This window comes from Mesocricetus auratus, unplaced genomic scaffold, assembly GCF_017639785.1.
Source record: "Mesocricetus auratus isolate SY011 unplaced genomic scaffold, BCM_Maur_2.0 Super-Scaffold_100004, whole genome shotgun sequence".
Taxonomy (NCBI): Eukaryota; Metazoa; Chordata; class Mammalia; order Rodentia; family Cricetidae; genus Mesocricetus; species Mesocricetus auratus.
The window spans coordinates 43315816-43336867 of record NW_024429189.1 but is presented as its reverse complement, the minus strand read 5'-3'; the positions used below and the strand labels follow the sequence as shown (position 1 = coordinate 43336867).

Sequence of the window (21052 nt, the reverse complement as noted above, 5' to 3'; positions counted from 1 at the left end):
CTATCACACACATACAATAAAATAAATTATATTTTTAAAGATCACAAGGCAGAAAGGCCCTGTTTGTTTGTCTCAAAACTAAAGCTCATTTTATATTTCTACCAGTAACTTTTCAAAGTTCCTGTTTCCTTACACCCTTACCAAATCATCAGTATATTAAAGGGGTTTGTTTTTGTTTTCTTATATTTTGAGCAATCTGATGAATAGAAAATTTCATCTTTCATTTACCCTTACAGCATCCCATAGAATGTCATTTTTCTCTTATCTGATCTATTTCATAAATGAAAACTGATACAGAAAAGACAAGCAATGCAACTTGTAGCCACATCCCTGTAAATAGCCAAGTTCAGATGCCCAATTTTTCCCTATACTATGCTGTTCCTCACAGAGAAAATTGAACTTAAGCATCCCCTGTAGACACATGTATTAACACCCACACACACAAGTGCACACGCTTCTTGACATCTGCTAAGAGGCCTCCTCTTTAGTGGTCTGATACCTAGACCACATTTCTATGTGAATCCTCTTGAGATCACCCAACTGGAAGCAAAGGACTCTGACTAGCAATCTGATCTGACCTTTCCCTAAAAAATAGCTTAGATTCAGTATCTGGGAAGTGGTTGGGTGGTGGTGTTTTTAATTTCCATGGGATTTCTTTCTCTGTAGCCACCCAGGGTTTTAGCTGTATATGTAGGACATTAACTAGAGCCTGGTGAAGACAACTCTAAAACACACACACACACACACACACACACACACACACACACACACACACGAATGTGCGCACACACACACACATGAACACACACACACACACACACAAACACACACACACCCTGCTCTGATGATAAACCTATGAGGTGGATATCTTGATTGACTGTTTCGCTGATGAAAGTGGAGTTCAGAAAGATTAAGTGAATCGCTTAGGGTCTTGCAGTATATCAGCAGCAAAGTGGAAAATACAATGTAGACCTGAACTGGATAAATTCCTTGCTGTCTCTTCCTCTATGCATTGTAGTTAATGGCTTGAGTCCCACTCAGGCCCTCAAAACAGAAAGTTAGGAACTAATGTCACAACTCCTCTTCTACCCACCCAGCCTATCATCAAGTCCTATGTGTCCAACCTCTTAAATGCCTTTTCTCCTCGCCCTTACTGCTTTCTCTAAACTTGACTTTCTCCTTTCTCCAGTTACATACAGAGTTAGCTTTCCATCCAGATAATGAATCCCTTTGTCCCAGCTTAAGACCTGATTCAGCAGCAACTGCCCACATGAGAGGCTCAGACTTTTCTATACAAACCTTACAGAAACTCTCTTCCCAGGCATGGTGCCCTACTGCAAACTACGCCCGTTGCTCTTTCTTCCCTTTTCATTTTTTGCGCAAGTTGCTTTCTCTGCCTGGTGTGTTATTTCTTCCTTGGTCTGAAAAATGTGTAACTCTTCAGGAACCCAAAATCATCTGAGTAGCTGTCTTGACACTACAGTATGGTTGACAACTCTTTTCTTTATTCCAGGAACACTGTGAGCAGACATGTTATAGCACCATCAGGTTGTTTTTAGGAGTATCTCTCTGCTAGTTACTCAGCCTTGTATACCACAGCCCAACACAATGCACACAGGAATTGTCCAGTGGATTGGTGGAAGGTCAGAGGGCAGGAAAAAGGAAAGAAAAACATCAGTACTAGTATTTTTATTGCTCAGTGGGTTGGGGTATTGTGTGAGGCTTCAGTAATCCACCTTCTGCCTAAAACAAAATGGAAGTAGGACATTTTTCCAAAATAAGTTAATTTCCACCCAAAAGAAGGGGGGAGGACAACGCTAGGACTTTGACGAGGGCTGAGCAGTTCATCCTATCCAACTAAAGAAACATTTCAGCTGATGCCACCCAGAGAAAAAGGCACAAGGGGGACTAGGCCAAAGCTTTTGGAATTCACAGAAAGCATTTGTCACTCCAGAAGTGGTATAGGAATGTTATCACCACCTATTCCATCCAAACCGGTCTGTTGTAAACAACAAGCTAATGACTGTCTCTGGAAGCTTCCAGTCTTTCCTTTATGATATTACTAAAATTAACAACCTCCCCCCCCAAAAGATGAAGTAAATACTTAATAGTCTTGCTGCTACAGTAGACAGGAACGCTGTTGTGGATGGTGCATATACATGCGTTTGTTGTAACTTTAAATGGCATTCAAGTTTACTACAAGTTCAATAGCAGCCTTGACCTACTTACTCCCACGCAAAGAGGCCTGCAGGCAGAGATTTGGGGTCAGCAAGAAACTTTGATCCAGGGGGTTTTTCTTGCCCTGCTGTCAAAGGAGGTGTGTGCCGGTCTGGGAATAGAGGGGCCTATGTGAGTATCACTGGGGTAGGTGGGGGGGGAGTAATGCCGGGTCACAATGGGTCAAGGGGCTAGCGTGGGTGCTGGCTTGCTACTAAATTCGAGGTCTGTGCTGGTGGGCTGTGGTTAGAGCTTAGGAGTTAAGTAGTAGCCCTCCCCTCGGGTGCTGTGCAGAGATGTCCCGGACCCTCCCCTCCGACGCTCCATCCTAGCTGCTGTGGGGCGGGCACGGGGCTTGTGTCGCACCCTCTCTCAGCGCTCACCCAGAGTACCAGCGTCTCCTCTGCTTGCGGGTCGGCTCCCAGCTGGCCCAGACTTGCTCTAAAGAAGGAGGAACCGCTGTCGAGCGAAAAGTGCACACCGGGTGATTGATGAACTCTTAATAGGACTAACCTTTCCCGCCCCCCACCCCAGACACACACAGAGGAACCCCACTCCCCATCCCGCCTCCAAGGCGGGCGCAGAAGACGCGGCCGCCAGCCGGTAGGGTGATTAACTCACCGTTTGTCTTTGCTGAAGAGTTCTAGGTGGATGCGGGAACACCAGCGGGTAGCGGCAGCCGGGTCAGCGCGCGCGTCTCGGTGCAGCGTGGACCATTGTGCTGAGCGCTCGACCTCCGGGGCAGGCGGCAGCTATTGTTCCCGCGGGCGACCAGGACGCTGAGAGTGGAGCCTTCACCAACCTCCTGCTTACAGTGACCCTAGGTCCGGGGGGCTGAATCGGGGCATCCTTTGTGTTCCCTGCCAGCCACGGGATGGCGTTGGCTGCTCTAAGGAATGGCAGACAGGAATGAGGGACACTGGGACCAACTCCCTAGAGGATTCCTGGTGTGACCCATTTTCCTGCGCGGCCCTAAGAAGAAACTGGGGGGGGGGGGCGCTAGGGTATTTTCAGGCCAAGGAAGTGAACAATAGAGTCATTAAAAGACCTTCCAGTCTCCTTTTAAGAAAGGTCCCTGCCCACAGGCCCTCCCAGCCTGGTTTAACTCTCTGCTTCTCCTGCCTAACAGTTGGGTCGGTACCAAAGCTCTTCGTGAATCCTGATTCATATGGAGATCTCCTCTTCCTCTGGTCCCCTCTAATGCTAAATTATTCTACACCTTATTGAAAAATGAGCCAGATTAGCCAAATGAGTCAGATTAGCCAAGGCATTCATTCCTACCCTGGCTGTGGGTGTAACTTAGTGTTGGGGTGCATATTTGCCATCCTCCATATTTGCCATCGGTTCCACTCCTAGGTTGTTTTTAGAAGTAATTATCACAAGAAGTAGAACAAGAAGATGCCTGCAGTGGCTCCCACCCCATAGCCTGGCGTGAATTGGGTGGCATGGTGGCCTTCAGCTCTCTCTACTACTGCAAAAGATTGGTCCTCCTTGTACCTTGAGCTTTTCCCCTTGTGGGAAGTCTGTTCAGTTTGCTTCACTCTGGACCTGAGCTGAAATAGATTGTCTTTGAACTTTGTAACTTGACAGGGAGGATGTGAGACCCGAGGGAAATGCGTAAGAAAAGGCTTCAGGTCAGGTTTATAAATCCACTTGACACCAACCTTGGACCTCAAAGGTAAGAACGTTTGCAGTGGAGTAGAAGACAAGGTAACAATGAGATGTCAGTGATAGTCCTCTCCAGCCACCAGTCCCTTCAGCATTACCCACCCCGTCTTTTGCTATCCACCCAGGCCTTCCTTCTGAGAGAGAGATCTAGAAGAGCTAGCCCTTAAAGGTGCGGGTCAGGTAAGGCTTGGTGCCCAAATGTCTGTTGACCCTGGTTCTGAATATACCCTGTATGGAAAGTTGCAGTTCCCAAGAGTGATGAGACTAAAACTGGGGGGCACGGGGCCTCCTGCCTCTCTTGCATACTCATAGACTTCTGTCGTTATTTTCTCTAAGTTTCTGAAACAAGGAGCAAAGCTTTCACTAAGAACTCCCAGATGAAGACCTTCCTAGACCTGTAAACTGGGATTACCCAACTCTTGACTTCAGAAGGAAGTTTCAACCAACTCTCCTGGTAAAGTCAAACAGACCTGTGACAGCCCCTTGAATACTGAAGTTGTAAACAAGATTGTGACTCCCCCTACCCCCACAGGGGAAGGTGTCAAATAAGGGGAGCAGTCATTATTAGAAAGAAGAGTTAAGTTCTTTGTTATTCAAACATACACCCACTCACAGCCTCCTCTTTACCCTCGGTAACAGATGGAAAGCCTAAGCTTCCAAGCCTACTGGAGAAGACCACTTCACTCAAGGGCCATTGGTGAGGAAGGAAAAAAGGACGGGGTAGCTAGTGTAGGTAGTCACTGTCGTTTAATACTTCTTAGAGATAGAAATTCGAAGACTCTTATTCAGCAGGGTTAGCGGCCTCTGGGGCCTCAGGAACCAATTTGGCTGATCTGCCTGTGATCGGGGCTGGCCTTCCAGTCTCACGCACAAAGGGAAGGTGCTAGCTCTGTATTCTCCTGTCTCCCACTTGAAAGCCTGTACAAAGAAACGGTGCAAATGGATGGTTAACTTAATGATTCCATCAGAGTGGGATTTTTCTTTGTCAGGTGCCCGGATGAGGTTATGTTCTGAAAGCCAGAAGGCAGAGTATGTGCTTGATCGCCCTTTCTTACCTCCTTAGCAGAGTAGCAGACAGTCGAGGCTACTCTCCAAGGCTTCCCATGGCAACTTCCCATCCCCTGGCTAGCTGCACATCAGAATGTGTCCCGAGGTTTCCCATGTTGCAAGGAAAACTTCCCTTGTTTCCCCACCGCTACCCCCACCCCCACCTCCATTTTGCAGTAGGGCCATACCCTCTAGGGCCTGACCATCCTCCTACTTTAATCCACATTTGGTTATCTGGACAGAACAACCAGGGATGCCTAAGGGACTACCATCCATGAGCCAGGCTCAAGGACCTGACCTCTTTTCTTCGGATCTAAAGTTTCTGAAATCTAACGGAGATCCATGACCTTCCCGATGCCCACCCCCTCACCACCAAAAAAAAAAAAAAAAAAAAAAAAAAAAGCAATTGAGGAAAAGGAGGGCTGGCCAAAGCCGGAACTGAGCCATCCTTGGCCTTCAGCAAAAGAGGTAGACCTCCCAAGACCAACACCCTCGGGAGAGGCCCGGGCGTTCCTCCCTTCTGGCATAGCCCCATGTTGTGGCTGAGGCCTTCTCTGCAGAGAACCAGAAAGGAAGCCGCTGGCATAATGGACTCCTGGGCTTTGGGTCGACCTGACTGCTTCTAGGCATCCTCAACAAGGAGATGAGGGTCGGGGCTCCTCTGCCTCACAGAGTATGTCGTGGGAGAAAGACACGCTAGGGTGCTAATTCCCTTCCCTTGCCAACTTCCCGCATCGTGTCCCGCCAGAGATCTTGAAGCTGGAGCGGGGGCCTGAGACCCGGGCGCCATTGCTGGCCAGGCTCCCCCTCCCCCACTCTTCTTTCTTTGCTTCTCCGAGACCCGGGAGGGAGGAGGCGGCAGGCGCCTTGGCAGATAGAGCTGCTATTGTGACCTTCCCAGGCTGAGCGGGAACCCAGCGGAGTGTGCTGCCCGCGGTGGCGGGGGAGGAGGTGACTGTGTGCAAACCTCGGGTGCTGAGGGGGTGGCATCGGGAAATAAATAAAGGCTTGCAACCTCGGGCAGTTGGACCCTTCAGAGGGCGTTTGGTTGTGTTTAGACTTGGGTGCTTCCTAACACTAATTGCAGGCTCAAGAGGAGCGGAATTTATGGCGAAGGCCAAGGCGGCTTGTTTATAATTTATGAAGTTTTAAATGGTTGTGCCGCGGGCCCAGCTCTCTCGGGCGGGCGGGCGGGCGGCCGCGTGGGAGTGCGCCCTCCCAGAACTCGCCGCCGCCGCCACCCACGCCAGGAGCGTGTGTGCCCGTCACGTGATTCCCGCCAGTGGCAGGAAAGAACCAAGCAATTCTCTGATGTCTCTAGAACTTCAGGAGGTGGGAGACGGCCGGGATTTGGTCGAAGCGACCCCCTCCCCCCCCCTCTCCCAACGTCCTTACTCCGCAGCAGGGCCTGGGAGGCTGCGGCTGCCTAGAGTGGGAGCCCCCAGCCTTACACTTCCTTAGAGGCTATGTGTGAGAGGAAGCTGATGTCAGCCGGGCTAGACACTGTTTAAAGTCTAATCCATGAAACCCTAAGCCACAGATGACACTTGGGGTTTTGCAGACACCCGCAGACTCAGCAGATACTCCTGCGGTAACACACCGCGCTGGGAAACGCCTGAAGCCATGATGCATTATGTATTTTTATTATTATTTATGGTAGGAAGAGGAGATGAGAGAAACCGGGCTGAAGCTAAACAGCTTGACAATTCATCTATTTAATATTTAGCCAGTTAAGAAAGGTGGCTCTGATTTCCTACAAGGCAGCTAGCTCTTCTTTGATTTCCTTAAGAGCTTAAAAAATAATTTCTTACAATTATAGATTCTGCCTATGAATGCAAGTTTCATAGAAAACAAGGTTAAGCCTTGAGAGTGGGTAAAATATGCCTTCAATTGAAGTCATTTATTCTGTTGATACAGTTCTACAACATATATACTTTAAACTTGCTCAGATAGAGTGAAATTTAGCAAAAGGATACCCCTTCCCACCCCAGCCTAGCATGCCATTTTAAAACAGCACAAATGAACAAGGAAACTAAATATTATTTTGAGTCATCATTACTGAGCGAAACACAAACATCCAAATAGAAAACGATTGTTGTTCCACCAGAAAAGAAAAATCTATTTCCACACAATAGGAATTCCACCTCGTGTCACCAGGCTGGTCGTGGGAGTTGCTCGTTTGCCAAACCAAACAGAAATGCGTGGGCAGACTTCGCTGAAATACAAAATAATTGAACCTTGTCTGAAGACCTTTTTCCAAGTGCCCCCTACTATAGAAGTGGGTGTAAGTGCCCGACCCTAGCTGGAGTCACACTAATATTTACAAAACGATTATAAATGTTGTACACTTTTTGCCCGTTTTGCACAAAGAAACAGGAGTAAACAAGGTGTTTATACGTGTTATGTTCCATTAATGAAACTTTTATTATTTTACATTTATGGAGAACATTTGTTTTCTTTTGAAATGAACTACTGACCATTACAAAGGAAAAAAAAATCTTGAGCGCTTCCTAGAGATAAAAGCCTGGGTGCTTGTTTTTGCATGGTCATTTCTTTTTATACCCTGCACCTTAGCTTTTCATAGCTTAATCCTCCCTGTTTCTCTTATGCTTTTTCTTTGATTGTCAGTTTTCCCCCAAAGTTTAATTTTTATTATTTAATGTAGAAAAATGAGCTCTGCCCTCCCCTCCATGTAGCGATCATATCTAGACTAGAAAGAGGTCGTAGAAAGCTCTATTGCCATCATCCCTCCTACAATTTCAATAGAGTGAATGTAATCAAGCATTCCTCCACGACAATTCGTGCAATAGGTTCCGAATAAATAAAATATTTTTCAGAGGGTCCTTTTTTACTGGGGGGGTGGGGTCTTACCGAGGGATCAAGGCAGAGTAGTCTGCCTGCAAATGAGCGTGATTAACACAGATACACTTCCAACTGAGAAAATTTTTTTATTCTAAATGTTTGTTCAAATAGTACCAGACAATTTGTAATCAATAAGCTGTGTCGAGTGGTGAGGGCTTCGGCTGTTGAGAAACGACTAAAGTGAGCCGTACTATGCCACCGGGCTGCCTGACTCTACCCATTAAGGACCATTTGTGATCTCGGTCCTTTATATCAGCTACAAACACCAGCCACGGTTACAACTGTTCAAAACTACTCTCTCAACTAGTTCAGACCAAGGGGACTAAAGAGGTGAAATGTGGCCCCCAAGGCCTGGGAGCGCGTACCTAGGCCCGGCTGGAGAATTCTACAAATATACACATAAATACATCGAGACGAGGATAAATAATCAGGGAAACGAAATTGCTCGCTTCAAATAATAAATACAGATTGTTTAGTCCGATGCAATCTTTACAGGAGGGGAGGGAGCATATAAATTAAGGTCTCTGAAACTAAGCTAGACGGAAGGGCCAGGTCCAGGATTCTCCAGGCTCTAGCCCCTCTTCAGGACACGCCACGGATGGGTCTCGGACTTACCTTAGGGACACCATTACCAGATTAGAGTCCCTCGGTCCGCAGTATATGGCACTGTCAGGTTTACAGGGGAGGATCCTTGCGGCTGATTTATGGCGAGTCACCCAAAGGAGGATGCGCGCCTGGAGGGGAGGCCCAGTCGTGTCAGCCTCGGCCGCTGGAAGCCTGAGACTTGTTAGGCAGCAGCCAGACCAGATCGGGGAGGGGGGGTCCCACGAACTGCCCCTCAGGCCCTGCCCCCCACCACCCCTGTCACCAAAACCAGAGAGGTAATTGCTCCGAGCTACCAGGCCTCCGGCTACCGCTACAGATGTGTCAGTTTGGGGGCCTCGGGCAGGCGTCCCTGAGACGAGTGGTGAGCCGAGAGATCTGTGTAGGTGGGGTGAGGGTCGCACGGTCCGTGGTGGTGGTTGCCAGGGATTTGCGCGGCGCAGCTGTAGTCCACGCTGGCCGAAGACGGGTGTGAGAGGTGGCCCAGATTGAAGACCGGCCCGGACGCGGGCGCCATGGAGTCGACGAAGTTGCCACCCACGTACACCGGGCTGCCCTGCAGGTTGGCACTGGCGAAACCGCCGCCGTTGCTCGCCATGGGATGGGGCTCGAACTCGGGCGCCGCGTAGCGCTTCTGCTGCGGCAGGCAGCTGCTGAGCGGCGCCGTGTAGGCGGCCAGGCCGTACATGTTGGGCTGCGATTTGGCGAAAGCGGGTGGCGAGGGCGCGTCGTAGGCAAGGCCGGGCACCGGCGGCAGCTGGCCGGAGTAGGCCACGTGGCCCGCCGCTCCTCCGAGAGGAGGACTGCGCTCTGGGGACTGGCCCGCCGGAGAATGCAAGATGCCCTTGGCCTTTTGGTCCTTCTTGTACTTCATGCGACGGTTCTGGAACCAGATCTTGATCTGGCGTTCGGTGAGGTTCAGCAGGTTGGCCATCTCCACGCGGCGCGGCCGGCACAGGTAGCGGTTGAAGTGGAACTCCTTCTCCAGCTCCACCAGCTGAGCGCTCGTGTACGCCGTGCGCACCCTCTTGGAGGCTGGGCCCGGTGGGCTCTTATCCTCGCAGTTCTCTCCTGGACAGTGGGGGAGACAGACAGGGTGCTGAGCCAGGGATAAGAAACCTCAGGAAGGAGGGTTTTGCTTTCCTGTCTCCATTTTCCTCCTCTCCTCTCACCTCCAGTCCTGCTTCGAGCTGGGTGGAGGTTTTTGAGAGGCCTATGTCTGAGGGAACACTCATTCTACTGGCCTCTAGGCCTACCTGTCAGTCGCACCTGTAACTTCTGCCTGACTCGGCCCTTGCCTTCCTCCACACCTTACCTCATCATCTCGTCTCAACCCACAGGCCACGAAGGACTTTGCTGCGAGGCTAAGAGCAGCTCATGAGACACTCCCCGTCAAAAAAGCCAGACTTCTTTGGATACCCCTCCCAACCTCTGCTGCTGGGGACTGGGGGCTGGAGGTTGGGGGGGGAGGGTTAGAGGCAGCTCCAGCCTGCCTTGTTTGTTTACAAGCAAAGAAGTGGGCAAGGGTCTGGGCACCTCACTCCAGCCAGGTGCACCCAAAGGCAGGGAGGTGCTGATACCCCCACCCCAGATACTGCCCTGGAGTTTTAGGGGATCCCAAGGCCAGGCTGGAAGCATGTTGCATATTGGCAATGCTAGGAGCAGCAGCCTCAGCACTGGCTTCGCCTCCCCTGCCACCCCTCAGCTGCTTGTCCACTCCTTCACAGGGAAGACAAATGGATTTCTCCTGGGAGGGAGGGCCTGAGTCTGAGCTAAGGAGGGAGGGGCAGAGGAGGGAGCTTTCAGGCAGGAAGATACTTTCCCCTAGGAGCCACAGCCCGGAGAGCATCAGGCAGAGCAGAGACCCGCTAACATGTCACATCCCAGGCTTCAGACTAGCCCCAGACCTGGAAAATAAACCCCACCAAGAACACAAGCCAGAAATGTTCAAGAAGCAGCAGTCTGAGCAGAGAGGAGCCGGCATCCACTCCTCACCAGACCCAAGAGAAGTCTTCCTCAGCTCTGGAGTCTCTCTTTCCAGGCTGTGAAAGCACAGCTGCTACTGTTCCAAATTATTCTCTGCCCTTAGAGCACGCTCTTGCCTGTTACAGATTCACTAGAGTGGGCTGAGTCTCACAGCTGTGCCTGAAAACCCTGAAGTCATACCCTGTAGATTCAAAGGCTACCACTTGGTAGTTCTGTGAATCTGGGGGAAATGAGGATGTTATTACATATCTATTTTAAAGAGTTCTTTGGAAAGTTAAACAAAATAAATGGAAAATGTTTATAACCTATTTGGACATGGTTCTTTTCCTTCTGCTTTGGGTATCGTTCGCCTTGACTTGGTTTCCTGTTTTGAGACAAGATCTCTTAATGGTGTCCAGGAACTCACTATGTTTCTCAGGCTCTCCTTGAACTAAAGATACTCCTGCCTCAGCCTCCAGTGGTGGGATTACAGGTGTATGAAACCGCACCCTGCCAGTCTTCACATTTGAAGGACTGGTGGGTGAAAGAGGAAGCTGAGCCACGACCAGTGCCTGGGAAGGCAGATAATATGAGCATAAGAGAGAACTTTCTATTAATAAGCATGAGCCCAGACCAGCAATGGCACCAGCAATGAAAGCACACCCATCTCTGCAAGTCCATGCACCCAGCCAAAGTCACTAGAAAGAACAGACATTTCTACATTTGGATATGCTGTTGCTAAGGTTGCTCTGGTAGCCCTGGGACTCTTGGCTCCCAGGTAACTGGTTCTTGGGGCCAATCTGGAGGGATGTGGTCCAGGGACAGCCTGCCCAGAGAGCTACCTGAAGTGGCACAGCTGTTCTTCTGCTTTGAGTTCTGTCGGGATTCTTTCATCCAGGGGAAGATCTGCTTGCTGATGGTAGCTGAGGAGCTGGAAGCATTGGGCCCGCCCTTGGCCTTCTTGGAAGGTCCTCCACCTCCAGGATGGGTGGGCGAGGATGGGGGCAAAGTGGGTGGCGGAGGAGGGGGTTGTGGTGGCTGCTGCTCTGAGTTCAGACCAGGAGGCTGGTTGCCACCACCCCCACCCTGGCTGTTCCCAGTGACAGGCCGCATGCAGCTACCATTGAGTTCAGCTCCTTTGTGACCTGGGGCTCGGAGAGGTGCAGAGCTCTGGATGGAGCAGGCAGAACCTGGATAGTCAGTGTCCAGGGAGTTGGCAGCAGCAGGGGGCGGGTAGGGTTGATGAGGGGTGCTGTAGCCATAGGTGTCAGTGGCTTTGCTGTAACCATAGCCCCCAAAGAGTCCTGGGTTCTCATAGTATGCAGCCTTCTGCATGGTGCACTCAGGAAGCTCCAGGGCCTGCTGACCCTGTCCAAATAACATTGACTACCACTGTCTTCTTCGCCACCAAGGCCAGTGTCTGCTGAATCTTGAGAGAGCTGGGCCAGCTCCAAGGCTCCAGATGACCTGTCAAGAAAAAAAGGGAGAGATCCTAGAGAGACTGTCATTGACAAGACCAATCAATATAGAAGGGTTAGAATAAGCTCTCAGCTTCCCACTCACTTTGATGTGGAAGGATGGGCAAGGTTCTGGATTGGGGGTTTCATGAAATCCAATTTATATGAATTCTTGGAAAAGTTGGATTTCTCCTAAACGTGAGAGTTCAACTTTAGCCTAAGGAAGAAGTTCCTTCCACCCCAAGATTCTCTTGGGGAATTGTCTTTCTCCAAAATTGTCAATATAGCTTTTGGGCCTGCATGGGAAAACACTTATGACTGGCTGATTCTCCTCCTAAACTATGAACTCCTTAAAGGGAGGGATTGTGTTTTATTCATCTATATATCACTAGTGTTCAGTGCAATACCCTGCAAGTAGATGTACAATAAATGGTTATTGAATAATGGATAAATGAGTGAGTGAACAGGTCACAATCAGTTAGTCTTTGCATAATCCTGGGGTTTCGTTTTGTTTGGTGCTAGAGATCAAGCCAAGGGCTTTGTGAAAGCTATGTGGGGGCCTCTTACTCCAAAACCATAACCAGGTGTTTGGATGGATAGGAAAAAATGCCCTATTGCACACCCAGAGTTTCCAGAGCTTCCCTCCAAAACCATCTTTCCCACCTAGTTTCAAAAGCACAGCATCCTTTTTGAGGACCCAGACAGTCCACTTTGATGACAGGGTGAGAATTCACAGTTTTATGGGTCAGCACTATGAAATCTACAGTATAGAAAACTAGGAAGTAAAAAACAAAAGGAAGACTTAAAGGCTCCCAGATTTACTTTGAAACAACAAAAAAGTCTCTTTCATCTACATTTTCCGCATACCCCTTACTTTGTCCTTCTGCTACATTTAGAAGGATGTCCCTGAAAATGGATAAAGGGATTTAAATCTTGAAAATGTAGAGTGTGTAAATGGAGAATGCTCTTATAACTTTATCATTTTTCTTTGTATCTTTACATAAATAGATATTATTATTATTATTATTATTATTGACCTCTGCTCTGGACCTTCCATTCTGCCCCACCTCCCATCTGACCTATAACCAATGAGAGAAGTTCTCATGACATGATGAATGGACTCAGAATTAGAAGGATGGGGGGGCTAAGAAAAATTCTTCCCCTTTTGTATGCCCTCACTCTTCATAGGGGGGATGCTGTTCCCGCCCCTTCTGAAAGGGTTCTGAGGAGTTAAAGTATAACTAATATCATTCAGTCACTTTTGTCTGTTTGATAAAGAAAACTCACAGGTCAGCTCTCTGGCCTAAATTCCTGACAAAGTTTCTTTCCAAAAATTCTCCCTGACTTTCACCAGTATGAGAGACCACATCATGCAATTTATGGCCAGTCAGATTTAAACACAGGAATCAAAACACTTCTGCATTAATTTCCCCCTCTATTTTTACCAGGAAGCTCAACCAACTAAGAAAACCCTCCAAATTTTGTTTGGTAGTATGGTTGCTCATTTTGTTTTAGAATACAAGTGAATATGCCATTAATCTTGATGAGAGATGGGTCCTCCTCATTGGGTTGCAGTAATACTGAAACGGTTTGTTGTAGGTACTGTTTCTACTAGTCCCCATAAAAGTATGCAGTTAAGATAGCCACCTAACAAAGCTAGACTAATTCTTTTGATTTGTTTTCAATACCAATCACTGCTACTAAAGTTACCAAACACCAAATGGACATTAAATCCTCATTCTGTGACTAATATTTATATATGTTTGCCCCAGGCCAAAGGACCTGCCAAACTGGCTTGACTAAGCTTTAGGGCCTTTCAGGGCTCCTGCCCTCTTCTGCTTGTCTAAATGGTTGCATCAGGCTTCTGAGCACACCAGAATTTGCTGCTGCTTTGTCATTCCACTGACAACTGTGGAAGCAAAACATCCCCCTTCTGCCTCTGTGTTGACCAAGTTTGTCTTGGGAGGTGGACCAGTCACATTAAAATCGCTTCCTGAGGAACTAAGCAAGCCTATGGGACAGATGGCTTTACATATTATTTTTGCGCCTGTGGCACGTTCCTAGAAAAATCTCTCTATAAAGACCTCAGAGGTTCCAGATAGTCCTCACAACCAGAGTCATCTCTTGCCTGTTTACATTGCCTTAAAGAATTTCCCACTCCATGGTCTAATGTCCATTTCTTTACAAGCAATGGTGCTGTTCTCTTTGGGGGGGGGCTTTGCAGCACCCACCATCCCGAGCCATGAAGAAGCCCTGCTTCCAAAGCATAACCTGAGAATATTGCTCCAAAACTGATTTAAAGAAAAAACTTTATTTCTTTCCAGAAATCCCTACTCCTTGTGAACTCTGCTTGAACCTAAAAACCGGGACTGGGTCATAAATCATTTGGACAATGGTCAACTGTTCAGTGGCTCATCTTTTCGATCACCCCCCCCCCTTTAAGGCTTTCTTTTCTCACCCTTTGGTACCTTTGCTCATTTGAGCGCCAAGATCCAAATGCCTTGGGGGGGACACAGCTTTGGGGGAGGGGCAGTTGAGCAGGACTACTTATTTTGGAGTAGTCCTCAGTTTTCCGCTCCTTCTCTTAGCCCCTCCCCCTCCTCCTCTTCCTCCTCTTTCCATCCACCCCCACCCTCTCCCGAGCCAGTGGAACGGAACAGGGCTGCCACCCAGTCCTCTGGAGCCCCTCAGCTCCTCTTTGGGAAGGGTCACCTAACTGGACTGGCTAGTCCTTTCCCAAAGCCCCTGGAAGTTACCCAACTCAGCTTGGAGGCCTAACCTCAGGCCCAGAAGACAGAGCCAAATGGTTTCCAGCCGGGAGGAAGGCCAGGCACCCTCTCAGAGTTCGCATCATTCGCTCCCCGGCCGTGCTGGCCCGCCCAGCCGGCCTAGCCTCAGAAGCAACGGAGCCCTGATACTTGCTCACTGCACTTAATTCTGCCCAGATCAATACCTAATATGATACCGAATAAATAAAAGGCGCTCACAGCGGCCAGGGGACAGGGTTATTAAGCAGCTGGAGCTCTCACGGTGCATATCAATGCACCTGTCATTGTGGTTTGTAACAAAATTTATGACTGCGACCACGGCAGCAGTAAACGCTTCAGTAAGGAATGAAAAGAAAAACACTTCCCAAGGCCCGGCACTTTTCAGAAGTGGAAAGCAGGCTCTGCGTAGGAGGCAGAGCAGCAAAAGAATCCCCTACTCCGCACTTTTCCCGTCCATACGCCCTGCGTGTGAGCTGCGGGATTATATAAGGTGGCCGGCGCCGGCCTGGGCCAGCAGCTGTGCTCCGCACCCCGAGTTGGACAGAGAGGATCACAAGCCTGCCGGAGGACCACAGACCTGCCGCCCGCCTGGCCTCAAATGCGGCGAGGCTCGACGGACGCGCAGAGACCTGCTAGGCGTTTGCTCGCCCGCCGGGGCCGGCCTCGGGGAGGCCGAGGGAGAGGGAGGCTTGGGCGGGGAGGGAGGCGACAGCACCAGGCTGTGTCTAGCACTGTGGTGGTAGTAAATAACGGACCTCCACCGTCATTCGGTGCCAGTTGAGAGAGAAGCAGGAGGTGATGGAGCACTGCTTGTGTCTGCTTCTCTTAAAATCTCAGAGGGTTAAGTCGATCTAACTGGCAGTTCTTACTTTGCCTAAGCCGGGTCTTCAAATAACCCACGGGTCTCATCCTGGAGGCCATGACTCTTACTGTGCATTCTTGTTAATCAGGTGGCATCGAGTGGTGACACTCCTTTCCTTGATGGCTTTGCAACTTCGGGTTTGGGAAACCACTCCCGCAGCGGTTTTGCCGGGAAGAAAATTGACTATTTGCCCATATTCTCCCGACCTCTCAGCCTGAGCCTCTTCTGCCCTTTGGGAAGCCCGGGATGCCCATTCTAAATCACTCCTGTTTAGCCCGGATAACTCAGTACTGTAACATACCCTGCATTTAAGACAGCGGACGCACTCTATTACAGCGCCATAAATTTGAAGGCCGATGATCGGTTTTCATGTAACAGGCGGCAGCTCACACTGAGGTGATCCACTTCAAAGCCGCCCGCCCTTTGTTTTATGTCTTGATGAATGAATCCTGGGATGGCTACTTTGAGTTGAGGGGGGGAAACATGGAAATGTAGTGGAAATTATTTTTTATTTAAATCACCCCCACTCACCACAGCTTTGTATGTGTGTGTTTTCTTGGATTTTGTTTCTAACTCTTTTAGTAGGCTCTTCAGTTTTCTTTGAAATTCTGTGGAAGCAGATCTGGAACAAAATGGAAAACTCAGTAGCAGCCTGTTCCATCTTGCAAACAAACCGGGAGAGCCTTTACCCCCTTTGAGGGTGTCATAATCAATGTGACTATTGTATGTAGTGCCTGCAGCAATTCCAGACGTTTTGGCCCCAGCAGAATGAAGACTCAGTTGGCTCCAGGGGAACTAGGGGGCAAAAGCCTTGACTGGATGGGGGAGGGGAGAGAACCTGGTCCTGAGCGAAGGACCCAGGGGTGAGCCAAGTGGGACGCCCTCGCAGAGAGTGCCATGAATGAAGGAGGGAAGAAAGGTACGGTTAGAAGACCAGGAATGGGGGGGTAGATAGTTAGGAGCGCCTGACTGCATGCTACCAGCGCTGCCCCCAAAAGCCTGAGTGAACAGAGCTAGGCGCTAGCTATATCCTGGTTTGTATGTTACCTCTCTGGCTCAACTAGCTTTCTTGAGTGTATTCAGCTCAATTCTGGATCAGGACTCGGCTGTAAACTGCCTGAGAAACCAACAGCCCTCCCCACCTTCACCCCAAAACTACAACATCCAAGCCGCTGGGCTGCTCAGTAGGCGATGGCCACTTTCAGGTGAAAGGAGAGAGACTGCAGTCTCTGCCTTGATCTGCCCTGTGCAATTTGTCGACTCAGTAGTTTGCAAACACTAAACTGCACCCGGGAAAACCCCACACAAAGCGTTCAGGGCGCTTCTAAAGACTAGAGAGCGTAGCCATAAGCCTTTGAAGTGACCTTTGGCTCACGCTGCAATAACTCACCCCTTAATGAACACCCAACGGAAGCGCCTCAGAGAAATCCCAGCCCGGTAGGACTCCTGACTTCACGCCCTGGCTTCAGCCTCCCAGATCTGGGTCCAAGGGAGCATGCCTTTTGCCTGCTTACTACACTCCAACCTGCTTGGCTGAGCCCCCAGGGGTGGCGCGGTAGAGGTACAGGGGTTATTTGGATGCTCAAGCCCTTGGCCAAAGTCTTCAAACTGATATATATATATATATATATATATACATATATATATATATGTCTGCATGGGCAGACATCAGCCTGCGCCACTTGATTATTCTATTTATTTTTTGAAAGGGGCTTCTTTAGAAGTAGGATCACTCCTTGAGAAGAAGTCTTCCACTCTCAATGCATCTAGTTAAATTTTGCTTTCCAAGCGCTGAGGAACTGGGTAAGTTCATGCCTGGGCTTTCTATGGTGAGTGGTGCGCTGTGGGCTCAGGGGTCTTGGGTAGTGGAAAGGGAGACCGATTGATCACAAGTTGGTTAGTTGGGTCATCATCAAAACACCCTTTCCCTCAGAGCTGCCTTTTGCGCTCCTCTCTCTCCCTTCAAGCCATCCAGCACTGGCCTAATTTCGGTCTTTTGGTGCCCCACATCATGGTCTGAACCCAGCTGGATTGATCCTGCCTAAGTTCTAATATCCCCTTCCCAGGCAGAAACTTCAGAAGCAGAAGGGTATCCTTCATGCTAGCTGTGTGTGTGGGGGGGGGGTGAGGGGGTGTAGACAACCTGACTCCCATACCCCACCCACCAGCAGCACCCAGGGAAAACTCTTCAGGATAGGACCAGAGTGGAGCCTTGGTGGGGATTATTGAAAATTTCGGGGAAGTTATAAGTGAGTGCTCCATGGGGCCAAATGAAATGCTGCTCGAAGTAATTGGATTCAGCTGACTTAGCTGGCAGGCTCGCAGCTCCAAGGCAATGAGCAAAGAAAAATGTCCACGGACTTCAAATTCTGATGGAGCCCGGTGCAGCTGATTGACAATACAACTTTTCCTGCTCCCTTTGATGGCAAGGACCTTGAAACTCAGTCCTTCTCTCACTGGGGCCTGTCCCAATTTAAATTTCGGGAGCATCTCAAGTTGGGGTTCCTTCCCAGTAGCAGTCCAGTATGATCTGGCCCACTCCCCCTCATGAAGCCACTCACCCTTGCTTTGGTTGGGGGTACAGACCTGGGATAGTTTGTCTTCTATACTTCTAGCCTGAAGCCATGGGGAACAAGTCAACAAAAGGATATGTGGAAAGCAGGAACCAATATGATTTAGCTTTCACCACTCAGGGTTATTTGGGCATAAGGACCCAAGAAACATTAAACCTGTTCTTCTTCATCATTGAAACAGTCAAATCCTACGCTGATGAGAGACTGGAGAAGCCTCTCAAACTCTAAAGGGTAGTTTGGAGAATCTTTTAAATTTGGGGGACATTTTAACTCCTATGGGGGAAAAATAGGAAGCCAACATCAAGAGGTAAAGGCTCAGTGTGTGGAGGTAGCTACCAGAACAATGCAGGGAGCTGTCTGGCCACACAGTTTATTTTAAATACGTATAAATCAACCCTCCTGCACCTCAGCCCAGCAGCCCAAGACACAGAATTAATATGATGTTCCATCTTACTTTGGCAGTGACAGTGTAAAAAAAAGTTTCTTTTTATTCATTCCGTTTCAGCTCATTCTCATAACTACACATTTACCCTCAAAATACTAACTCCAGCCCCTAGTCCGCTCAAAAAACTGCTGCATCCCCTCCCCAATGCTGCCGGCCACCCTCCAAGCCTGGTAAGGTGGTGTCCTCTTAACCTTTTGGTAGGCGGGGAATGTCCCCATAAAAGTGCACCTCGTTACGATTAATCACCGTCCTCGATGTATATGTAGAAGTGCAGTGCGTCTAGGTCTGCGGGTTGCCTCACCAATTGGCAATAATCAAGATCACAGATTACACAAAATAAATCATATTTAGTACCCCGCTCAGGGCAGCAAGCAGCCCTGTGCCCAAAGATTTCCATTTTGTCATGCAATTGCTTACCTGGATCCCAATTTATCATAAACCTGGTGTCCTCGGTCTCAGAGTGGGCGCCAGTGGGGGGCAGAGCTAGCCTTCCCCCTTTGTCTGCAGACAACAGTGTCCCAACCCTGGTCTTGCGCGCTTGCAGACTCGGCCATATACCCGAGCACACGGAATTCCCGGTAGAACGGAACCAGGCTGAGGTTCAACTACCAATAAACGCTGGAGGAACGAGTTTGTAGTCCCCAAGCTGGCTTCGCCTGCGCTGCTGGCTGGTCGGTCCACCCTCCCGCCGGTCTGCTCCCAGGCCCAGAGCGGCGGCCACTGGCTCCCCCACCCACTCCTGGGTTCCTGCCCAGCCCTCCCAGGTCCCCCAGAGCTCGGGGTTTGTTTTGCTTTAGGAACGAGGTCCTTTCTGAATTTGGAGAGAGCCCCGGAAACCCCCTCATAGTCGGGAAATACAGACGCTGCCTTCAAATGCGAGCATATTTGTTCACGTGACCCCGAGGGAAGATTGTACTGATTGAGGCTGAAACTTTCACGCCATCCAGCCCAAGAGCGCAGCCAGGCCTGGGGGCTGGGAGGAGGGGCACTGGAAGCATGGGACCCAGGCGTCTTCCCCCGGGCAAGACACTGGTGGGTGAGAGAAGGAAAGCCTCCATCCTCGCAGCTTGGAATCAGCGCAGCCGAAGCCTGACCGTAATGCAGAGGGATGCGGACTTCAGAGTCTCTCCGGGCAAAGACCTCTGACCCTGGCCCGGCCTTCTGCCAGTAGATTGGACATTCTAGAGGTTTCCTCTTATAAGCCTTTGTGGAAAGGGCTACGAAACAGAAGACAGGGCTTTCCCCAGCTCCTCAGCGTCCTGTACTCCATATCGGCATGCTCCTAGACAAGATGCCCTCCCTGCCTGTCCACCCAGGCTGATGCCTTCCTTACTTTCCCACTACCTGCCAGGCACTTAAGGTGGAACCTGCTGGTTCTCAACTCTGACCTGTCACTCTGTCACCAGCACCACTCTTTGGGGGCGCTGGCTGGGGTTCGTGGTCCCAGCAGGCAAACTGCCACTTCTGAGCCAGAAAAAAAAATCTAGCAGCAGCGTGACCTCCTTTCTTGGCGCCCTGAGCACTCCACCCAAGTCTTTCGGGGTCTGGAGCCACCTAGGCGAGGAATCCCTGCCCACCTTGACCTGTGTGGTTCCAGCTCTGCTGAGAGCCAAAGGAATCCCACAGGCCCAGCAACGGCCACGCTGCAGCTTCCCGCGGTAACTCCACGAGGGTCAGGGGGCCTACTGAATCGGTCTTACCTGGGGATAAGGAGATTTCTATTAGAATTACTGTATCAGAACACGATCTCACCCCTCTGCAAGTGACTAGATGAGATTCACGGTAGCTAATTCTGCAAATGGGACGAAGAGTTAAGCGAATCTTGGGCAAGGCTCCTAGCAAGCTCCTACCTCCTGACCTCTGGTCAGGCCGCCCTCACCCTAGAACCCCATACGATGGGAAACACCGAATTTGGCCTTTTCGGTTTCTTGGCAGCTCTGCCACGAAGTTGATGTCCCGCCATGGCTTGTATGGCGCCTTAAGAGACTAAGTGCCCCCAAAGCTATAAATGAGCGCGTGGGAAGGAAAAAAAGGTTCTGAAACCCCAATCTAGAGGACTCGGCAGGCCCCAAAGAAAGGGTCGCTGGATACAACTCCCAAACTTAACAGGGAGTCCCCTCCTTTTGTTCACCTGTCCCGGCCAGGTCTCAGGCCCATTTGGGGTGCCTGTCGCTATGGACCTTAGCCTGCCCCCACTCCACTCCCATTCTGAGGACCCGCCCCCAAGCCTCCAGCCGCTGCAAGTGTTAATCCCCAGCCAAAGAGGGGGGCTGATTTGCGGGAATTTGTCTCCAGGAAAGGATCTAAGCCTTCTTCAATCGGAGCATATGTTCATAGAGCAATAAACCGGAAAGATTTACAGTCCTCGCCCGGCCCCCAACAGCCTCACACCCTTTCAGGAATTACTTACGATGATTTATCACACCAACCCGGGCAATTGTCACACTGATAAAATAGCCCAGGCCTGTGCCCGCCAAGCCGGGCCTTGGAAGGCTGTTGGCGGCCCAGCTTCTAGTGAGTCTGGGATGCCTTTTTTTTTTTGTGGTTGTGGGCTCCTTTCTGAGCCTACAAGAGGATGTCTGAGT

General features: G+C 49.9%; 1 protein-coding gene across 1 annotated transcript; it reads right to left on the bottom strand.

Annotated features, from left to right (window-relative positions):
• Positions 1–6813: 6813 nt before the first annotated feature.
• Positions 6814–12959, bottom strand: Hoxd3 (homeobox D3). The gene is made up of 2 exons (XM_013122389.3): positions 11205–12959; positions 6814–9468 (listed from the first exon to the last, which is right to left on the bottom strand). The coding sequence occupies exons 1-2, from the start codon at positions 11743–11745 to the stop codon at positions 8711–8713; spliced, it is 1299 nt and encodes a 432-aa protein (XP_012977843.1). The 5' UTR covers positions 11746–12959; the 3' UTR covers positions 6814–8710.
• Between the last annotated feature and the right edge of the window lie 8093 nt (positions 12960–21052).

Bases quoted from the DNA above. Each gene is read 5' to 3' on its own strand.
- Hoxd3 (XM_013122389.3), bottom strand. From the start codon at position 11,745: ATGTTATTTGGACAGGGTCAGCAGGCCCTGGAGCTTCCTGAGTGCACC. The intron at 9,469-11,204 runs GTAGCTCTCTGG...CCCACTGTCCAG, and splicing joins GAACAGCTGTGCCACTTCAG to GAGAGAACTGCGAGGATAAG.